Source organism: Pseudocercospora fijiensis (genome assembly GCF_000340215.1).
Source record: "Pseudocercospora fijiensis CIRAD86 unplaced genomic scaffold MYCFIscaffold_2, whole genome shotgun sequence".
Classification (NCBI taxonomy): Eukaryota; Fungi; Ascomycota; class Dothideomycetes; order Mycosphaerellales; family Mycosphaerellaceae; genus Pseudocercospora; species Pseudocercospora fijiensis.
In genome coordinates this window covers 3144297-3167176 of record NW_006921533.1, presented here as the reverse complement: position 1 = coordinate 3167176, position 22880 = coordinate 3144297, and the positions used below count along the sequence as shown (strand labels likewise).

At 45.6% G+C, this 22880-nt stretch overlaps 2 protein-coding genes across 2 annotated transcripts; one reads left to right on the top strand and one right to left on the bottom strand.

The window, feature by feature from the left end:
- Positions 1–30: 30 nt before the first annotated feature.
- Positions 31–2115, top strand: MYCFIDRAFT_186373 (uncharacterized protein; the record flags this gene model as incomplete). Its single annotated transcript, XM_007925213.1, has 2 exons — positions 31–101; positions 288–2115. The coding sequence occupies 2 exons, from the start codon at positions 31–33 to the stop codon at positions 2113–2115; spliced, it is 1899 nt and encodes a 632-aa protein (XP_007923404.1).
- A 1385-nt stretch (positions 2116–3500) lies between these two features.
- Positions 3501–5115, bottom strand: MYCFIDRAFT_186372 (uncharacterized protein; the record flags this gene model as incomplete). Its single annotated transcript, XM_007925212.1, has 6 exons — positions 3501–3748; positions 3799–3924; positions 3981–4511; positions 4567–4701; positions 4754–5055; positions 5108–5115. 6 exons carry the CDS (start codon positions 5113–5115, stop codon positions 3501–3503), a joined length of 1350 nt encoding a protein of 449 aa, XP_007923403.1.
- Positions 5116–22880: the final 17765 nt, after the last annotated feature.

Sequence of the window (22880 nt, the reverse complement as noted above, 5' to 3'; positions counted from 1 at the left end):
AATCACTAATTCGCGAGGACATCAGACGCCATGCCTGCCATCCGCGCATTCAACCCTTTCGCCTCCTCACCCGCCGTCGCCATCGCCGCCGACACCGTGCTGTCCGAGAAGGAATCCATCCGCATTGAGCTCGACGAACCGGCCCAGAAGACGCGGCGCATATCAAGACCACGCTTCTCCCTGCCATTTTCCAACACTTCCCCGAAATCCGCCAAGACACAGCCTACGACTGCAGAACCGCAGCAGCAGGCGAATAAGTTAGACGCCCCACCACTTCCGAGCTTCAGACCGCCGAGTCCGCAGATCCCGACACTGAGCCTGCCGACCATCAATCTGACTACTGCCACAGGCGAGAAGAGCAAGATGGAGAAAACCGAGCCATTGACCCTCTTCCAGCCACCTACGCCCTCCGAGCAGCGACGCATTGCACGACAACATGCCGCCTTCGGGCCATTGGGCTCAAAGCAGCATCTGTACTCTTCACGATTCGTTGGAGAGGACTTCCCTGACCCCATTGAGGACGAGCCGCCCTACTACTACTTGATCACAACCTACATCTCCTACCTCATCCTGATCATTTTCGGCCACGTGCGAGATTTCTTTGGCAAGCGATTCAGGCCAGAGCACTATAAACAGCTCAAGGAGCACGATGGCTACGCCCCGCTCAACTCCGATTTTGACAACTTCTACATTCGACGACTGCAACTGCGAATTAATGACTGCTTCAGACGCCCCGTCACTGGTGTTCCAGGCCGCTTCATCACCCTGCTGGACCGCAAGAGCGACGACTACAATCTGTCTTTCAAGCTCACAGGCACCACCACCCAGACCCTCAACATGTCCTCCTACAATTACCTTGGATTTGCTCAGTCCGAGGGTGAGTGCGCGGACGAGGCTGAGAAGACCCTGCGAAAATACGGCATCTCCTTCTGCTCACCCAGAGCAGACATCGGCACATCCGACCTCCATGTCGACGTTGAGAAGCAGGTCGCCAACTTTGTAGGCAAAGAAGCAGCCACTATCTACTCCATGGGATTCGTCACCAATGCAACCATCTTCCCTGCACTTGTCGGCAAGGGCTGCCTCTTGATCTCCGACCAGCTCAACCACTCTTCCATCCGATTTGGCGCCAGATTGTCCGGGGCGGTCATTGACATGTTCAAGCATAACGACATGACCGATCTTGAGCGTCTGCTTCGTGAGCGCATCTCTCAGGGCCAGCCAAGAACACACCGTCCTTGGAGAAAGATCTTGGTGGCCGTCGAGGGTCTGTACTCTATGGAGGGTACCTTGGCCAACCTGCCAGGTCTCGTTGCTCTGAAGAAGAAGTACAAGTTCCACCTTTACGTCGACGAAGCCCACTCCATTGGTGCCCTTGGCCCACGCGGACGAGGGGTATGCGACTATTTTGGCATTGATACCGCCGAAATCGACATCCTCATGGGCACATTCACCAAGTCATTCGGTGCCAACGGGGGATACATTTGCAGTGACAGAGCCATCATTGACAAGATCCGAGTCACCAACGCTGGCACTCTCTTTGGTGAATGCCCAACTCCTGCTGTCCTGGCCCAGATCAGCTCTTCGCTCAGAATCATCGCCGGCGAGCTCGCACCAGGCCAAGGTGAGGAGCGACTCCAACGTCTTGCCTTCAACTCGCGCTACCTTCGCCTGGGACTCAAGCGATTGGGGTTCATCGTCTACGGTCATGACGATTCTCCAATCATTCCACTTCTGCTCTACCACCCAGCCAAGATCCCAGCCTTCTCTCACGAAATGCTGAAGCGCAAGATCGCGGTCGTTGTCGTTGGCTATCCAGCTACTCCGCTCATCTCTTCGCGAGCACGATTTTGCGTATCTGCCGCACACACCAAGGATGACCTCGACCGACTTCTGGCAGCTTGCGACCAAGCTGGAGAGGTACTGCAGCTCAAGTTCTCCTCTGGTATCGCGGGAGGTCAGGAACCAATCCCAGACGGCTTCACCAACAAAGAGGAAATGGAAGTGCGCTCATGCTTGGAGAGTGGTGGTCAGCCAGTAGTGGAGCCACCACGATGGAAAGTTGAGGACGTCATTCGTAGAGGTGTCGAGGATGTCAAGAAGCCGCTATGCTGAGAGGACAAGGACGAGACAGTCGAGGCGCAAGCCACAGCACAGATGACAGCACCATAAAGAAAAGAGTAATGAGAAGGCAAATCACGGCGCGTTCGAAATCTTGATCGAATCGGGTGCTTACATACCCCGAACGCTCGGCTGGTAGGAACCAGATAAAAGACACAGCCACAGGCCTAACGAAACATACCACGCATATCGCCATACACCACGCGCCCAGCGGCCGGCTTCCATTGGGGTAGCACGACGTACAATTGCATTGCATTGTGAACAGAGGGCAGGATATCGGGCAGAGACATGGCGGCGATGAAACCGCGCATCAGTCTACATCGCACTTTTGATGAAATGTTTGCGAGAATCAGATTCCCACCCGCACCTATTATTAATGTTTATACTATTCGATTCTATGATAGGAGGATTAGATTAGGGTCATAAATGGGAAGGGAATCAATAGAAGACGAAAGCAGAGGAATGAAAGAACCAAGATCTTCAAGCCACCTACATAAGGTATCCGCTGTTGTCTCATCAATCGGCCAATCTCGTGCATCCCTTTTGAAAGGCTAGTGAAGCCAGAATGAGTAAATCAACATTCTAACAATACCTCCTCCTATACTCCTCCTCGCTCCAACCATCGTGCTTGGCTGCTCTAGCAGGAACAACAACAACACAACCCCAAAAAACCCGACCCATGTATCCGCAACCCTAACAAGATAACCGATTCGGACAACAAAACCTGCACTCGAGCCCAAGCAAGCTTTCGTATAAGCATTCATCTACGACCAAGCTTTCGAATTCGTCGTATAAGTTTATATCGTTTTGTACCATCCATTCCCAAAAAACTTTTAGCGTTCGGATTTTTTTATTTTTTTTTTGCGGGTTTCTAATAGCTAATATATATATATATATATATATATATATATATGTCTGTTATTAGAACTACAATCCCGCGGTAAAGAAAAAATAAAACGGGTTCGATCCAGTATAGAATTTCTTGTCGAAGTTGTCGTCGACTCGTCGATCTGGGCGGACTAGAATTTTTACGGGTCAGCAGCGTTACCGTACGGCGTTTGAGTTTCCGTAGAGTTGGTTCAATTGGGGTATCATAATGCTGAGTATGGGGATGTTGTGGATCGGTATCGGTGGGAGGCGGGGATGTATTGTTGAACATGTGAGTTATCTGTTTTTTTTTCTTTTCTTTTCTATCTTTGAATTTCGTTTGGGAGATGGATGCGGGTTTTCTGACGGGAATGTTTTTCGTTCGGAGTGGGATCAGGGAGAGAAGTTTCCTGGGGTGTGAGGAGGGGGGAATGGTACTTTTTTTTTTCTGGATTGAGATGTTGCTAATCTATCATCATGGGGAAGGTAGTTTGTTGGGTGATATTGCTGCTCTACACTGCTTTTTCCACCTGGTTCGTGACGTCGCCTTTGCTCGAAGAACCAGAACCGTCCACCACCTCGATCGAATTCCTTGTAGCGTAATCTTGCATCTCCGCTGGAAGGAAGATCTTGTCAATGTCTTCCAAGCTGATGTTGCTCGTCTCGGGGTAGAAGAAGTAGACGATTGGTACGAAGGCCGCGTTGGTAATTGTGAAGATGATGTAAGTACGCCAGTCGATGCGATTGATCAGGACAGGTGCTACGAAGTCGGTCAGTACTATCTCAATTCGTTGCTTGTAGTACACGTACTGATCATGACGATGAAGAAGTTCCACAGCCAATGAGCCGAGACTGAGATCGCTGTGCCGCGAGTTCTGGCTTCAAGAGGCAAGATCTCTGGACCGTAGACCCATGGGACCACGTTGATCGTAGCACCTGGCAGATATTAGCGCGCAAACCACGCCAATGCTCTGGCTTTTGCATGAACATACCAAAAATCAGCATGAATAAGAAGAAGAATGCAATCGCCGCGGATGAAGTATTCGTCTCTCCGATGCTAAGCAGTATCGTGATCATCATCATGCACCCACTCAGCAAACCGCAACCCCAAATCATGGTCGGGCGACGTCCCATGCGATCGAGAGCCAGAGCCGGAAGTGTATTGCCGACAATGAACATGCATTGAACGAAGCCAGCGATCAGGAGAGAAGTGTTCCTACTCAACCCAACATTTTGGACAAGAACAGTCGGCATGTAGTAGACAACGAGGTTGATGCCACCCATCTGGTTCATGAAAAGTCCGAACCACGCTAGAATGACCCGGCGACGTGTTTGGAGAGCATCGTTTTTGAAGACTGCAAGCGTAGACTGTGCGCCCTCTGACTGCTCCAAAGCGACTGCAGCGCGGATAGCGGCCATTTCTTCAACGACGTAGGGATCGTCCGGTTGGAGGTCCCATACTGCACAGATGACTTCAACCGCTTCCTCGATGCGACCTCGTTTGGCGAGCCAGCGTGGAGATTCTTACGTTCTATCAGCTGGGAGTGAGAGAGCAACGGATCAACGCTATTAACCTACCTGGCAGACCCCATACCACGAACACAACGATGATTGCAAATATCAGTTGCAGACCGATTGGTGTTCTCCATGCAACGTGGGATTCGACGTAAGAGAAGCCATAATCGATCCAGTATGAGAGCACGATTCCAACTCCTAGAATGGTCGTCAGCATCTTTCGCCTTTTATTTTCCTCATTCGTCCCTACCGATGAACCAGATCTCCCAGCTGACCAGTCGTCCTCTGGACTCCTTCTTCGAAAGCTCGCTTTGATACATGGGAACAGTAGACGAATCAATACCAGTACCAAAGCCAGTTATGACTCTGCCTATTATGAGATGAGCAAGGTTGACCGATGAAGTCTGAAGAGTCGCGCCTATGATGATCAAGATCATCGCGAGCCATATCATGCGTCTTCTGCCGAGCCAGTCTCCGATGAAGAAGTTGATACCGCATCCGACCAGACTGCCCAAGCAGTATGATCCAACGGTGATACCGACGATTACATCGCTCTGGGCTTGGGTCAGAGATTGTGCTCCCGAACATTTTGGAGCAGACTCACAGGCTCATTGAACTGCTCCCGGAAATAAGGATTCTGCAGCAGACCACTGAGCACACCTTGCTAAAAAAAGGGTCAGCAAGTGTCTCTCTCAGACATTGATGTCCTTCCTTACATCTGTTGTGAATCGTGCTAGGGATGCAACTAATTATCGGATTGACAACTATATAACTGTACAAAGAAGAATCAGGAGCCTGCTATAGAAACTGTAGTTAATATACCTATTGTATGTCCTTCCTCTTAGTATAGGTTAGCTGATAGTATTAGCTGACTAGCATATTACCTGACTAAACTACAACACTCCCCCTTAGGCAGAGATAATGTACTATTTAGATTAGACACTTTAAATTTAGGCTTAGAGCTTTACTTCATCTTCTAACTGCCTTTAGATATTAGACTATATCTGCTTTATATACAGCTTTACATGCTATACTACTTGCACGTGCTTGTATTACATTGTTTGCTAATTGGTTTGCTTTAGAGTAATGTCCTTAGTCGTAATTATAGGGTTAGTAGGCGCCTATAAAAGACACTTGAACTTAACTAGATAACTTGAACTTTTACAATCCACTCTTTAGCAATCCCCTAAGTACTAGCAGCCTCTACTAGATTTCAAATTCTCACTAAGACCTTTTAAGTCTAACAGCTAGTCGAGACTTTATTATAGCGATAATTCTTTACCCTAGCCTAGGGAGTATAGCGAGTAGTATAGGTAGTAGTAGCAGCGGCGGCGGTAGTAATAATCTAAACAAGAATCGGCACCCTTCGCGTTATAACAAGCTCTAGCTTATAGAGACTAGTAAGTATTGCTATTAGAGTTTCCCCTTTTCTAACAATTTACTAACTAGGCGTAGTCCTTAAGGAAGTTTAGTTAACTGTCGCGATTCTCTAGAGAATCATCTAGTGCTTAACTAATATTAGTCCGGAGCAGACTCCGCCTTAGCTACGCAACGTTAATGTTAGGCATTTTATTACGAGCTAGGATAATACTCGGCTGTTTCTAAGTGTGCCTCCGCGTCTGCGTAAGGCGGCTAAGGCATTCAATTTAGGCTTAAAATCGAATATTAACTACTTGCCTACCGCGCTTGTATATGCGGCTGCTACTAGACGCGTATATACTAGTAAAGGCATCTTTTAGAGACTCCGCAATAACACCCCCGGGGTAGCATTGTTCCTAGATTCTATTAACATATAAAAACAACTTCCTAAGCATCCAATCTACTACGCTAACTTACTGCTGCTTTAATGCACCGTAATCCTTACTAGCAATAACCTTATCTGCTAGTCGGCTCTCGAAATCTCCTCCGTATACGTTGAAGCTATTAGTACCGAAGTACTATCCCTCGTAGAAAGCTTAATTAACGAGGAGGTTAATAGCCTTTTCCGTCGTAGCATTCTCCTAATTGTATAGATATTCCTTAAGTCCCTCGTTATTAAGCTAGAGGATCTATTTAACTTCGTTCTAAACAACGTAACTTAACTAAGGAATCCTACTAACTAGAGCGTCGGAGATGCAGCCGAGGCCTTCGACTAAGATCGCCGTAGGGAAAGCGAATAGTACGAAGGAGTTAGAGGCCGGGAGGGCGGTTAGATTGCGGTACGCTTTAGCAACCTAGGAGACTATTAAGTTCTCGTAACCCTTAACCTTAGTGCTATTAATAACGCGAGAGTAGCCTAGGTTAATTAATATACGGTTGCTCTCGGTCTTTAGATTACTATATAGTAGGTATAGTATTTAAACAGAGACCTCGCACTCCTTTAGAGGGTTGAGGATCTACTCCGCCTTACGCCCCTTACTATTAGGCTAACTATCGAATATATAGTCGAGGTCGTCGTCGGTAAGGTGCTTATTAGTAAGCTTGCCGATCTTGCTTAGTAGGACTAGGCTACGAGCCTTAAGCTTCTTAACCTAGTTCGCAAAGACCTCGGGCTAATATATACCTTCGACAATAGTAGAGCAGCTAGTCTTATCCTTAGATATAAGACAGACCTTAATACGTAGGTAACTAGCACCCTCGCTAGCTGCGAGCTTAACTATATCTTGTCCGAGACGAGTAGACTCCTTAGAAGGACAGTTTTCGTAAGTACCGCCAACCTTAAAGAACTTAGTAGGCTTAGGGACGGAGATAAGCTCGTATACGTAATCAGGTCGAAGGGCGACAGCTAAGAGCTATAGGGCAGGGTACTAGCGGACGATTTAGTTGCTTACACTATAAGTTTAAAGGGCATTACGGCCTTCTTGCTTAGACTTAGGCATATTACGTATATACTAAAGGTATATCTTAAACTCTTCCTATATTAGGTCGATAAGGAAAGGAAGATATACTCTACGAGGCTCTTATAACTAACTAAAGACTTAAGGGAAGATAGTATTGCTAGTCTAGCGAAAGCGATCGAAGGAGGTACCTTAGCTAAGAATGCCGGTAACGAACTTGCTCTAGCGATCCGTTAGCGTAAGGGCGCGAGTAATAGTACTAGTAGGGTTGAACGCGTAGAGTCCTAGAGATATCGGGGCGGCAATAGGGCGTCTAGGAAACTAGTTAGTATAGGCCTAATTAGCCTTAAGGGTAGCGAAGGCGTCTTAATTAGGAACCTCGCGACTAATCTTTAATAGGCGACCGACGAGGACACTCGCCTTAGTACTAGCATAGAGACTATAGACCTTAGCGGCCTTCTTAATATAGTTAGTACATATAGAGAACGGCTCTTCTCCTAGCTTACTAAGGTCGTCGAGCTGTTAATAGATAGAGAGGGCAGTAGGAGCTTCGCCTATTACGGCTTTAGGAACTATATCGATATCGGTAATAAGATACGCGATAGAGTCGCTTTTATAAGAACTACAAATATTCTTAGTTAATAGGATCGGCGAGAGGCCTCTATTTCTATACTCGCTAAAGGAGCCTTCGGAGGAGACATCTTCTAGTAGTATATCTAGCATATTAATATCCGAGTTACTATAGTTAGTACTATAGTTAGTACTATAGTCGGTACTAGAAGGAGCGCTATACTTCTTAGTAGCCTTGCGGAGGGCCTAGCGAGTATACAATGCCTTCTTACGCGCTGCTTCGGCCTTAGCGCGCTCGTCTTAAACTTCTTAAGGGACCTTGCGGTTACGGGTCGAGCGACGATCTTTAGCCTATATCTCTATAGCGAGCGTAAGACTAGTAGCCGTATCGGCCTTAGTTTCTAGGCGAAGGGCCTTACGTTTAAGGACGTCAACGATAGGAGCCTCTTAACCTTTAACAATAAAGCCTATACTATTAATACGATAGCCCTTCTCTTTTAGTAGATCCTTAGTTGTCTATACGTTAAGATCGACCTAGACAATCGTATCGTAGTACTTCTTCTAGTAGGCTGTCGTAAAGTCGTTAAACGCAAAGGATAAGTTAAGTAACTGCTTGCCTACCTTCTTGCTAGCGGTAGATATACGATAGATTATAGTGCGAGAAAGATGCTCGGCGCCTTAACGACGGACCTTATACTTGTTAACGAACGAAGAAACCTGCTTAGTACGCTCTTATCTACTATAGGCGAAGTTAACAAGGCTCTTAGGAAGACTACTTAGTCCTCCCTAATGTTCGAAGGCCTAGTCGAGGGTCTTAAAGCGCAAGCGAATCTAGGTACCGGCTATCTCGAGGCTATAGACGATAGGAAAGGCTTATTCGATATCTATATCGTTAAGAACCTCGCGCTTAAAGATACGCTTACCGATAGACTAACGTAAGTTGTTTATACCGTACGTAACTAAGATAGCAGCCTTCTTAATGTTCTTATTAATAACGCGTAGCAGGGTACGAGCGTTCTAGATCTTCTCTTAAGGGTCTTTAAGGGCGGTAACGATCTAGAAGCAGTGCTTAAGGCTAGTTGCAGTAGCTAAGGCGCTATCGGATAGGGCTTCGATCGGAACTAGGGCGGCTAGGCTTAGGTTAATAGGGGCAGGTAGGTCGTTGCTACTACTAGCGCCTAGCGGATTCGGGGCGCCGGAAGATATAGTCGACCGAGGCGGTTTAGAAACGAGTTTGCAAAGTGTGTTCGTTGCTTAACAATAATAATTAAAGGGTTTAAATAGAAGGGGGGTTTTAGGCGGTAGCGAGTTAGTTAGTAACCGAGTAGAAGAAGGAGCTTAGGAAGCTCGCTTTAAATATAGTACGAAGGTAACGTAGTCCGTATATTCCGCGCTAGTAAAGCAAACGGATAACGGCTATATATAAAAGTGAAGCTATATACGAGACTTCTTTATTATTAGGGTAGGCTAAAGGTTAACAATCGATCTAGCTAATTGCTAGTAGCGACTACGCGCCTTTATTAACCTTTAGCTATCGTAGATTCTCGCGCACTCGAAATGTAACTAGTTAGTTCGAGTCCTTAGCAGAAATCTATAGTAGTAAAGCTAGCGGGACTAATAATACCCCCGGAGTAGTATTAGCTTTTCTCTAGAGATGCTCGGTAGCGAGAAGCAAGTCGCCTAGGCTTAGCGTAGCTAATTCGTCGGTATATTGGCCTATAGCACTACCGTTATAGATGTAGCATTACCTTTTACATTAGCAAGCACGTAAGGGTAGTCTATACGTTTACCTTCTTCCTTCTTCTAAACACTAAGCTTGACAGCCTAAGGTCCCTATTCTTAGAGGCTATAGGCCTAGGTTGCTATATCTATCTAAGAGCTAGGAAGGGAGAGGGATAGGGAACCTCCCTTTCTTAGTATCCTACGTAACTAGTACTAATTAGGGCAGGAACAGTCTCTAGTAGAGTATCTTATTATCGTTGTTACTTAAGGAAGGTTGCTAGAGTCTAGGAATCTAGAGGGAAGTAGTCCTAGAAGGGTAGAGGGGTTAGGTTCGGCTATCTTCCTAATGCTACCCCCGGGGTATTATTAGGAAAACACGCCTCGTATAGTTCTATCTAAGGAAAAACAAGAGCAAAGGAATAAAGTTACAGCAATATCTCGAAGGCAAAAGAGCAATACAATAGACAAAGTAAAAGCAAAAGAGGGCAGTAACTATAAGCATTAATATCCGTAGGAACAAGCAGTAAGGACTGAAGCTATAGGGCGGCACTACATTAATAGCGCGGAGAAGGCAAGGAAAACAACGTAGTAGAGGCAGGGAAAGATAAGTAATTATTCAGTCTCGGGATCTAGCTATAATTCTAGGCGGTCTTCGTCGCTAGACTAGTCGAGCTCCTCCTCGGAGTTAGAGTTAGATAGCTAGAAGTCTAGTTCACTATCGGAATCAACATCGGAAATGCTCTACGCGTAATTAATACGCACATAACCCTCCCTTTGTTTATAAGTTATTCCTAATAGCTTACTAAGATGTATCTAGGGATACGTATAGTTGTCGGGCAGAATAGGATCTATAATCGCGGTAGGATCCTCCTCTCGATAGGTATCTAAGGTCGGTAGAGGGTCTATAGAGGCATTAACTTCCTCCTTAGTCGGGGGAGGGCAGGTAGGCTCTCTCAATTCGACGATCTTTTTCAGGTTAGCTCGGGGGTGCGAGTGCTTTAAAGTAGCACTATTAAGTTCCTAAAGTCGGTACGTAGAACTATCGTAAAGGACCTCCTATACTCTATAAGGCCCTTTCTATTTAAAGGCTAGCTTATAGGAGTAACTATACTCTAACTCGGACCGGTATAGGAGAACTATATCGCTAACCTTTAGAGGCTCCTAATTAATAGCATTATAGCTATTAAAATACTGCTTAGCCTCTTTACGAAGGCGCCGTTGTCGAGCAAGTCCCTCCCGAGAAGTAGTAGTTATATCCTTAAGAGCCTTAGCGCGTAGGGCAAGGAGATCCGCTCTAGTACGAACAGACCCCTAATCGTAAACGCTATACGTGCGATAGGACAACTCAATAGGAAGAACGGCGTCCCTCCTAATTATAAGCTCTGCTAGCGTAAGTCTAGTCGTATCGATAATAGTAGTTCGATCCGCCTAGAGAAGGGCCGGGACCCGGGTAGAGATAGGAACCGACCTATCCCCTCTATTAGTTATCTTAGATAGGGCATCAATTAAAGACCGATAGCTACGTTTAACAATAGTATTCGACTAGGGATAGTACGGGGAGATGCGAACGTTTTTCGCCCTATACGAAACAAGTAGTGCTTAAACTTCTTTAGCTATATTGTTCGTAGCGTTGTCTAAGATAATCTCGTAAGGTGTTCCCTAGCGGCAAAACAGATCTTTAAATAGGAAGGTAGCTATATTACGAGCATTAATAGCGCCGCAGCCCTTATAGAAATAATAGGCCTCTAGCTATCGAGAAAGACCCTCCCGAATAATATACAAGCTATTATTACGACTGAGATAGACCCTATCGCTATACTATCGTTCTCCGACTAATTAGGCAGTAGGAATACGCAGTTCCCCTAGACGTCGGTAGCTATTCCTAAAATTGCACTTAGGACAGCTCTTATAGTAGCGGGAGACATTAGCCTATACGCTATCCTACTAGTAGCGCCGACGAAGGACATCGAAGGTGCCCTCTACCGCCCGGTAGCCGAGCTTATTATAAACGGAACGAAGGATCTCTTATCGGGCTGCTAGGTCGTTAATAATACGCTAGAGAGGTGCATTAACTATCGCTTGTCGCTAAAGGATTCGATCTTTAACTAGGAATCGTCGAGAATAGCGAATAACCCGACGGTATTAACTCTTTAATAGGCTAGGCGCTTTCTTCGCATAGGTTAGGAAGTAGGCGATATAATAGGAGTCGTCGGAGTAGACCCTATTAAGGATATTATCCCTCTCTAGTTTATCCGCCTTAGCTTTAGTCTAGTCGTTACCGTTAGTAGTAGGGCTCTCGTCGGGCTAGTTACTAGGTTAGTCGCTAGGTTAGTCGTTAGTAGCAGGCCTAGTAATCGCTAGTATAGCATTAATATAGAAGGTAGCGAAGAAGGTACGGTTAATTACCGCATCGACATCCTCTTCTTCTATTATCTCGGCGATGTCCTCTTCTATAGCGGGCCTTCTAGAAAGGCTATCCGGTCTAGTATACTTCTTACTAGGAACGTAGAAGACGTCGAAGTCAAACAAATAGATCTAGGCAACCTACCGAGCTATCGTAGAGTTTAGTAGGTCGGAGGCTACATAGTTAAGCTAATAGACTAGCGTCTAAGCATCGATTTCTAGACGAAAGAATACCCTAAAGAGCTATAGTCGGAACTTCTTAAGAGCCTTGTAGACTCTAAGGCATTCTCGCTTACTAGTATCGTATCGGGCCTCGATCGGTTTCTATAGTCCGGAGTCGTACCTAATAGGATAACGTAAGGATAGCTCCTTACGGTTATACTGCATTAGTATCTCGCTATAGCCTTCCCCGCTCGAGTCGATAGCAACAATTATTAAACCCGCACCCTCTAAGTAGTTAATAGATATTAGTATAGGTGCGCTAACGAGCGCCTTAGTTACCGTGTCCTTAGCCGCTTAGTAAACGGAGGTCTATTCGAATTTAGCATCCTTCTTAAGCAAGGCGTATAAGGGCTTGTATACTAATGCAAAGTTCTCGACCTAGATACGGAAGTAGGAGACTACTCTAAGCCAGGTTCGGACATCCTTCTAATAGGTAGGATCCGGCTAGGACACTATCTTTAGGACCCGTATATTATTAGGATAGCGGCCGTTCTCATTAGTTACAAACCCGACAATGTTTATTCGTTTGTATAGGAGCTAAAGCTTCTCTCTATACACCGTTAGGTTGGCTCGCTCTAGGTCGTAGAGGACACTATCGAGGTTCTAAATGTATTCGAGAAAGAACCTGCAGATGCTAGGCTCTACTTCTTTATTATCGTACCTAGTTTTAGGGCCCTTAATGCCGATATCGTCGAGGAAAGGCATCGCTATATAGGAGATATAGGCCGCGAGGACTTAGTTTATAATACGAACGAACTAGGCTACGGAGTTGGTTGCCCCTTAGGGAAGGGTAGTTTGTCTATATAGCCTAAGAGGTATCTCGAAACTAGTAAGGTCGCGGCTATTAGGGTAGAGAGGGATCTAGTCGTAGCCCGAGAAAACATTAACTAGTAAGGCTACAATATAGTTAGCAAAAGCTTCCGAGAACCTATTAGTCTCCGGAGGAAGGTTAGCATCTCTAATCGTAACTGCGTTGAACTTTTGTATAGCGTTAATTAGACGGTACTTCTTTAGTTCCCTAGGAGCTGTTTTCTTTTAAACTAGGAAGTATAGATTACGATACGAGGCATAGGAAGGTTCTAAGGTGCTAGCCTTTATACGCTATCGTATTATGTCCTTAACTATACCTCGTAGGCTTAGGTTCAGCTTAAAACCTAGGTAGGCCTAAGGCTTATATTCGATCGTTCGGATCCTCTACGGAGGGGCAACCTCCGGGTTTATTCTACCTAGGTAAGTGAAGTTATATACTAATACGGCCTCGCGATTGTATAGAAGCTCGTATAGCAAATCTAGCTTACGATCCGAAAGCTCGATGCTAGGTTTAATTTTCGCAAGCCTCTCCTCTATTAGCCTTAACCCCCTAGGGATAGTAGAGAACTTTTTAGTAATGTATTTCTAATCGTACGGACTATCCCTAGGTAGTAGTGTCGCCTCCTAATCAAGGCACTTTTGTCGCTAGTTAGGATTTCCGCTAGGATTAGACCTATCGGTAATGTGTACGCTACCCTTTACGGGCTTAATCTTGTCGGCTACCCTCTTATATAGGGTATAGACACCAATCGATTATCGAATCCGAGCTCTCTCTCTTTATCGTTAGGCCTAGAGATTAGCGCAATAAAACAGCGCGTAAACTTCCTTAGAAGTCTCCTTAAGTCGATAGGTATATAGCTAGTAGTCCTAATTTATAACGCCGGCGAAAACGTTAGATTCGTAATAACACCCCCGGGGTAGCATTAGACTCGCGCTCTAATTAGTTAGTTCGGGTAGACCCGCGTCCGGTAGTAATACCTCCGGCGACGACGTATAAGATAGTATTATTACCTTAACTCGTATAGCAGGTATAGGTAGTCGTTATATTATACTCGCTATCGCTTCGAGCACCCGTCTTCTTAGTATAGAACCTAGAAACTTGCCTTAACGTACGGAGCGGCGCACTTCTAGAAATAACCTATTTAAGCTATACTAACTTATAGCGCAGATTGCCGGTCTTACAACCGCGCCGTAGCGTTTCCCGAAGACCGTCTAGAAGTAGTAAGGATATCCTCGTAGGACTTGTAGCTAGTATTGCCGATATAACTAGTAAATACGACTCGGTTGCCCTTCTAGTTAGCGATAGTTCCCTCCTAGGAGCTATCGTCGCAGTTGCGCTAGACACTACGAGTTATACGAGACTATAGCCGACCTAGAATAATTAGCGTGTTTAGGTCGGCGGCAATCTAGAAGGTAAAGGAAAAGCATATGCCGAAAGCGTCTACTATAATATTATAGTAGGCACCTACTAGCGCAACCTCCCTATTTACTCCCTATATACTAAGGGAAATGTCTCTGTTTATTAGTAGTCTAAGCTGTTTAGCCTAGCGCTTACTTATAATAAGTGACTCTAAACTATTATTAAGCATTGCTAGCATCTGTTAACTATAGCTCCCGATAGTAACCTAAATATAGATAGTAGGGACGACGGCGAAGGAACGGGTAACTACGGAAAGGTCTATATTATTAGGGATAGAGTAAAGTTCTTTAGGTCGAGGAGGTCCTACTCGACCGATTTATTAGCTAGTAAACCGGACAGCCTTAATAGAGACTAAAACTAGAGCAGAGTCGGGATTATTACTATCCCCTCGGCCTATCTCCTTAACTCCCTCTTCGTTAGCATTATCGATAGTCTCTTAGTTCTCGTAGGTTACCGATTCGCCTTCTACTAACTCTTAGGCACCTAAAAATTTAGGAAGGAACTATAGGGAAGAGACGTCGATATAGTCTTCTCGTCCCTATTTCCTTCGGAGGGCAGCGAGGTCTTTTATAAAGGTAGTATCGTTAGGGATTCGGCTCTAGAATAGGTTAGTAGGCAAACCGTATGCTAGTAGCTCTCCTATAGACACATTAGACTTAAGGTCTAGGAACTATAAAGCCTAGAAGAGAGCGTTTGCCTTTGTGTCTAAGGAGTTAGCTAGGCTAGTACTATACTTTTTCATATACCTATTAAAGCGAAAGCTCTTTAGGTCGGATAACTTCCGTTTGTAGGCAGGTAGGTTAGCTAGGCCTAGGGTACTACTAATGTCGGTAGTAACATCCTCTATATCGACCTCTAGAGTCTCTAGGACGACTAGGCTTTCTATAGGTAGGGTACTAGGGGCGGTGCTAGGTACGGTACTAGATCGGGTAGCGCGGTCTATAGCTGTCTAGAGAGTCTTAGTTTTAGCGGTTAACTCTCGCTATTGCTTAGCCTTGTCGGCCGCCTTGTTCTTTAGTACCCTAGTAGGGGCTGCTGCACTAGGGCGAGTAGGGTTCTAAGGGCTCTTGCCCTTGCTTTAGGACTAGGTCTAAGACTGTTATTGGCTAGTAACCGGCCCTACACCTATAGGCTAGTTTTGAGCCTATATAAGAGGCCTCCTTCTGCAGAGTAGACAGATTATCAACCTCGTATAGTATATTGTTTATATTACATTTCTACAATGCCTATATTGTAGGGCTCTAGTTATTAGCCTAAGCGACAGTCTCGTTATCCTATCTTGCTAAATATAGCTGCCTATATTGCTATAGGTTATATTACCCTTAGTAGCCTGTACTATTGCTACGAGTAGTAGTAGTAGTGTTAGTTTCCGTCCTTTATTAGAGCCGAAGGTAGGGCTATCTCTTTATATCTAACAGGTTCGGGTATGTTGAAGGTAGTCTCTAGGCACGAATAGCTATAACCGAAGCGAGGGCACGACAAGAGCCTACGATACGGACGATACCGAAGTATCTTAAGGGGCCGTTACGATAAGCAGAGAAACCTCTTAACGAGGGCATCGCTTTAACCCCGAAAAGCTGCAAACCCTTAGGACTGTTACAGCTTAGGGCCTAGTCTATAACTATAGCTAGCTTCTAAGGACTCGGCTCCGGGTCGAAGACCTATTTAGTACCGCTTGCTCGAGATAAGCTACCGCACGCCTAAGGAGGAGATAGACTAATTACCTATCGGCCTTGCTTAGTTTGCTAAGACTATCTATACGATAGCAATTTCTAGATTGCAGGTCGGATGCCTAGACAGTTCCCCTATTAACCGGGTAGATTGTTTCGGGATTCGCTGCCTCGTTCGGACAGTGCTTAGCCTTCTACTAGAAAAAGAAGGTCCCCGCCCCCCCCCGCCTAGCTAAAGGAGATACGAGCTAGTTTCTAGGATCTAGGTATAAATAGAGATTGCAGCCTCTCCCTCCGAGCGGCTTTCGTCTAATACTAAACTCAGCTCCTAGGGGTGTCTAGGCGACCCCTAGAAGGCTAAACTCTAATGCTACCCCGGGGGTAATATTAGAAGAAAACAGCCTAGCACACTATTCTCTCGCATAGCAATATCGAAACAAACCAAACCTACAATATACACTAAAAACACTTTCCTATAGCATTTCATTTCAACTACTTTATAACAATCGAATAAGCTCTAGCGAAAGCGAGCATTACGAATTAGCGGAATCTTCGGAATCTGATAACCTACCGGACCCTATTAACGAAGAAATTAGGCGACGACTAGTTATTATAAGCGCTATCGAACTAGGGGCTATCGAGCCTTCTACGCCCGAGGCCCTCTATAATGTCGTTATAAAGATAATTTAAGGGCAAACTAACCTTCTCCGTTAGAACAGGCGTCGCCCGCTAGAGCTAGGAAGCAGTAGGAACCCTCTATTCGAAGGGTAGAACGCTACGGCGCACGTAGAACGCTTTAAGGACAACTTAGCCGAGTACGGACTCGAAGAGGAGTCGGACTAGTACAAGGTCCGGTCCCTTACGAGGACTACTATTACTAAGCTTTACCGAACCCTTAGAACCCTAGTTAGCTACCTAGAAAAGGACGACAAGTCTAATGCCGACTAGGAGGTCTTTAAGTAGGCCTTTATAAGGGAGTATCGGGATCGCGATAGCCGTCGTATTAAAGGCAGTCGTACGTAGCTTAAGAACCTCTATACAGAGAGGCGCACCGAAGATAACGACCTAAAGGAGTACGTCCGCGAGTTTATTAAGTTAGCGGACGGCATCGACTAGTAGGACCTCGAGAATTCTTAGAGAACGAGGCTGCTCCTTAAAGGGTTGCCGTAGTCTACGGCTAAGCGTGTCTTCCGTCGCTACAAGCTTAGCGAAGCCAATCCCGAGATCTTTAGGAAGTATAAAGAGGTCCTAGAGGCTATTAAGGACGACATTAACAGCTCCGCCGACGCAAAGAAGTTTATTTACGGCGAGGACCGGAATAACCTAGCCTAGGTAAGGAACGATACCTCGGGAACTAGAGGGCCTAAGTTTCTTCCTAAATCGCAAAGTAGTCCTAGTACCGTAACTCCTACTATTACTAAGCATTCTTAGGACGTTGCAGACTTAGCTGAATCCCTAGCCTAGCTTAACCTTAATACGAAAGCACTATAGCGAGTTAGGGAGGTCCTTAATGCTAGCATACTAAAGGATGTGCTACTAGTCTACTAGGTCTCCGATCCCAACTACCCTAAGGCCTCTTTAGTTAACGTCTACGCTATACGGAAGATCTATTCGGACTTAGATAGCAAGTGCTAGATGTGCGGCGGTTTCAAACATGTTCAATTAGACTGCCCTATCTAGAAGGAGCTTCTTAAAAGGAAGCTCGTTATATAAGTAAATAGTCGGTTCTACTATACCGACACCGGCGACAAGATTAACTTCGAGTAGGATCGCAGAGCCCCGAAGCTGCCTTAACTTAGGAGTCTTCTAGAGAAGAAGTATAGTAGCAAGATCGAGTTTAAGGATACTAGGAACAGTACCCTCGCCGCTATTGCTAAACGAGAGACTTAGAAGGTTAGGGCAAAACAGGTTAAGGAGCGAAGCAGTAACGGTACTACTAAGCCTATCAAAGTCAACTTTGTGTCTTAGGACCCGGACGCAGTTACTAATGTTTACACGGTTACTAAGAACAGTGTAGATGTCTACGCTACTACAAGGTCCTAAACTTAGTCGTCCTAAACCTAGTCCTAGGGCAAGGGCAAGAGCCCGTAGAACCCTACCCGCCCTAGTGCGGCAGCCCCTACTAAGATACTTAAGAAGCAGGCAGCTAATAAGGCTAAGAAACAGCGAGAATTAGTCGCCAAGACTAAGACACTCTAGACAGCTAAAGACCGTGCAACCCGAGCTAGTACAGCTACTCCGGAGGTCCTAGAGACTCCCGATATCGATATAGAGGATGTTGCTACCGATATTAGTAGTACCCTAGGCCTAGCTAACCCGCCGGCCTATAAGCGAAAGTCAGCCGACCTAAAGAGCTTTCGCTTTAATAGGTATATAAAGAAGTATAGTGCCGGGCCTACTAACTCTTACGATACAAAGGCAAATGCTCTCTTCTAGGCTTTATAGTTCCTAGACCTCAAGTCTAACGTGTCTATAGGGGAGCTTCTAGCATACGGTTTGCCTACTAACCTGTTCTAGAGCCGGATTCCTAACGATGCTACCTTTATAAAAGACCTTGTAGCCCTCCGACGCAAATAGGGGCGAGAGGACTATATCGACGTCTCTTCCCTATAGTTCCTTCCTAAATTTTTAGGGGCCTAGGAGTTAGTAGAAGGCGAATTAGTAACCTACGAGAGCTAGGAGACTATCGATAATGCTAACGAAGAGGGGATTGAGGAGATAGGCCGAGGGGATGATAATAATGCCGACTCTGCTTCGGTTTTAGTTTCTATTAAGGCTGTCCGATTTACTAGCTAACAAATCGGTCGAGTAGGACCTCCTCGACCTAAGGAACTTTACTCTATCCCTAATAATATAGACCTTTCCGTAGTTACCCGTTCCTTTACCGTTGTTCCTGCTATCTATATTTAAGTCACTATCGGAAGCTATAGTTAGCAGTTGCTAGCAATACTTAATAATAGCTTAGAGTTACTTATTATAAGTGAGCGCTAGGCTAAACAGCTCCGACTGCTAATAAACAGAGATATTTCCCTTAGTATATAGGGAGTAAATAGGGAGGTTGCGCTAGTAGGTGCCTACTACAATGTTATAGTAGACGCTTTCGGCATATGCTTTTCCTTTACCTTCTAGATTGCCGCCGATCCGAACACGCCAATTATTCTAGGTCGTCTATAGTCTCGTATAACCCGGGGTGTCTAGCGCAACTGCGACGATAGCTCCTAGGAAGGAACTATCGCTAACTAGAAGGGCAACCGAGTCGTATTTACTAGTTATATCGGAAACACTAGCTACAAGTCCTACGAGGATATCCTTGCTGCTTCTAAGCGCTCTTCGGGAAACGCTATAGCGCGGTTGTAAGACCGGCAATCTGCGCTATAAGTCAATGTAGCTTAAATAGGTTATATCTAGAGATACGCCGCTCCGTACGACAAGGCTAGTTTCTAGGCTCTATACTAAGGAGACGAATGCTCGAAGCAATAGCGAGCATAACAGTGCAACGACTACCTAGTATACGAATCTCGGTAATAATGCTGTCGCAGGCATCGCCGCCGGAAGCGGATCCACCCGAGCCCGAATCCGAACTGGCTAATTAGAGCGCCGAGCTAATGCTACCCCGGGGGTGTTATTAGGAATCCAACGTTTTCGCCGGAATCATAAATCAGGATTACTAGCTGTATACCTACCGACTTAAGGAGACTTCTAATGAAGTTTACGCGCTGTTCTATTGCGCTAATCTCCGGGCCTAACGTTAAAGAGAGAGGGCTCGGGTATCACGAGCGGTTAGTGTATATATCCTATACAAGAGGGTAGCTAACAAGATCAAGCCCGTAAAAGGCAGCGTGCACATAACCGATAGGTCTAATCCTAGCGGAAATCCTAACTAGCGATAAAAGTGCCTTAACCGCGAAGCGATATTGACACCTAGGGATGGTCTATACGACTAGAGGTATATTACTAAAAAGTTCTCCGCTATTCCTAGGGGATCGAGGCTAACGCCGGAGAGACTAGCGAACATTAAACCTAGTATCGAGCTTTCGGATCTTGAACTAGATTTGCTATACGAGCTTCTATACGACCGCGAAGCCGTATTAGCATATAACTTCACGTATCTAGATAGGATTAACCCGGAGGTTGCCCCTCTATAGAGGATCCGAACGATCGAGTATAAGCCTTAGGCTTACCTAGGGTTCAAGCTAAACCTAAGCCTAAGAGGTGTAGTTAAGGACATAATACGGCAGCGTATAAAGGCTGGCACCTTAGAGCCTTCCTATGCCTCGTATCGCAATCTATACTTCCTAGTTTAGAAGAAGACAGCCCCTAGGGAGCTAAAGAAGTATCGGCTAATTAACGCTATACAGAGGTTTAATACAGTTACGATCAGAGATGCTAATCTTCCTCCGGAGACTAATAGGTTCTTAGAAGCCTTTGCTAACTGTGTAGTAGCCTCGCTAGTTGATGTGTTCTCGGGCTACGACTAGATACCTCTCTACCCTAACAGCCGGGACCTTACTAGTTTCGAGACACCTCTTAGGCTATATAGACAAACTACCCTTCCCTAAGGGGCAACCAACTCCGTAGCCTAGTTTGTTCGCATTATAAACTAAGTCCTCGCGGCCTATATCTCCTATATAGCGATGCCTTTCCTCGACGACATCGGCATCAAGGGCCCTAAAACTAGGTACGATAATGAAGAAGTAGAGCCTAGCATCCGTAGGTTCTTTCTCGAACATATTTAGAACCTCGATAGTGTCCTCTACGACCTAGAGCGAGCCAACCTAACGGTATATAGGGAGAAGCTTTAGCTCCTATACAAACGAATAAACATTATCGGGTTTGTGACTAATAAGAACGGCCGCTATCCTAACAATGCACGGGTCCTAAAGATTGTTTCCTAGCTAGACCCTACCTGTTAGAAAGATGTCCGGATCTGGCTTAGAGTAGTCTCCTACTTCCGCATCTAGGTCGAAAACTTTACGTTAGTATATAAGCCTCTATACGCCTTACTTAAGAAGGATACAGAGTTTGTATAGACCTCCGTTTACTAAGCCGCTAAGGACAAGGTTACTAAGGCGCTTGTTAGCGCGCCTACGCTTACCTCTATTAACTACTCGGAAGGCGTAGGTCTACTAATTGTTGCTATCGACTCGAGCGGGGAAGGCTACGGCGAGATACTAATATAGTGTAATCGTAAGGAGCCCTCCTTACGTTACTCTATCCGGTACGAGTCCGGTCTATAGAAACCTATCGAAGCCCGATACAATGCTAGTAAGCGAGAGTGCCTTAGTATCTATAAGGCTCTTAAGAAGTTCCGACCTTAGCTCTTTAGAGTGTTCTTTCGCCTAGAAGTCGACGCTTAGACGCTAGTCTATTAACTTAACTGTATAGCCTCCGACCTGCCTAACTCTACGATAGCTCGGTAGGTTGCCTAGATCTATTTATTTGATTTCGACGTCTTCTATGTTCCTAGTAAGAAGTATACTAGGCCGGATAGCCTTTCTAGAAGGCCTGCTATAGAAGAGGACATCGCCGAGATAATAGAAGAAGAGGATATCGACGCGGTTATTAACCGCACCTTCTTTACTACCTTCTGTATTAATGCTATGCCGGTAATTACTAGGCCTACTGCCGACGACTAACCTAGTAACTAACCTAACGAAGACCCTACTACTAACGACGAGGGCTAGGACGATGCTAAGGCGGGCGAACTAGGCAGGGATAATATCCTTAATAGGGTCTACTCCGACGACTCCTATAACATCGCCTACTTCCTTACCTATACGAAGAGAGCTCCCGGTCTATTAAAGAGTTAATACCGTCGTATTATTCGCTATTCTCGGAGGTTCCTTATTAAGGATCGCATCCTTTAGCGATAGGCTATAGTTAATATACCGCTCTAGCGTATTATTAACGATCTAGCAGCCCGATAAGAAATCCTTCGTTCCGTTTACGATAAGCTCGGCTATCGGGCGGCGGAGGGCACCTTCGATGTCCTTCGTCGACGCTACTAGTAGGACGGCGTATAGGCTAATGTCTCCCGCTACTATAAGAGCTGTCCTAAGTGCAACTTTAGGAATAGCTACCGGCGTCTAGGAGAGCTGCGTATCCCTACTGCCTAGTTAGTTAGGGAGCGGTAGTATAGCGATAGGGTCTATCTTAGCTACAACAATAGCCTATATGTTATTCGAGAGGGTCTTTCTCGATAGCCGGAGGCCTATCATTTCTATAAGGGTTGCGGTGCTATTAATGCCCGTAATATAGCTACCTTCCTGTTCAAGGATCTGTTTTGCCGCTAGGGAACACCTTACGAGATTATCTTAGATAACGCTACGAACAATATAGCTAAGGAGGTTTAAGCGCTACTTGTTTCGTACGGGGCCAAGAACGTTCGCATCTCCCCGTACTATCCCTAGTCGAATGCTATTGTTAAGCGCGGCTATCGGTCGTTAATTGATGCCCTGTCTAAGATAACTAATAGTAGCGACAGATTAGTTCCTATTTCTACCCGCGTCCTAGCCCTTCTCTAGGCGGACCGAACCACTATTATCGATACGACTAGACTTACACTAGCGGAACTTATAATTGGGAGGGACGCCGTTCTTCCTATTGAATTGTCCTACCGCACGTACGGCGTTTACGATTAGGGGTCTGTTCGTACTAGGGCAGATCTTCTTGCCCTACGGGCTAAGGCTCTTAAGGATATAACTACGACTTCTTAGGAGGGTCTTGCTCGACAACGTCGCCTTC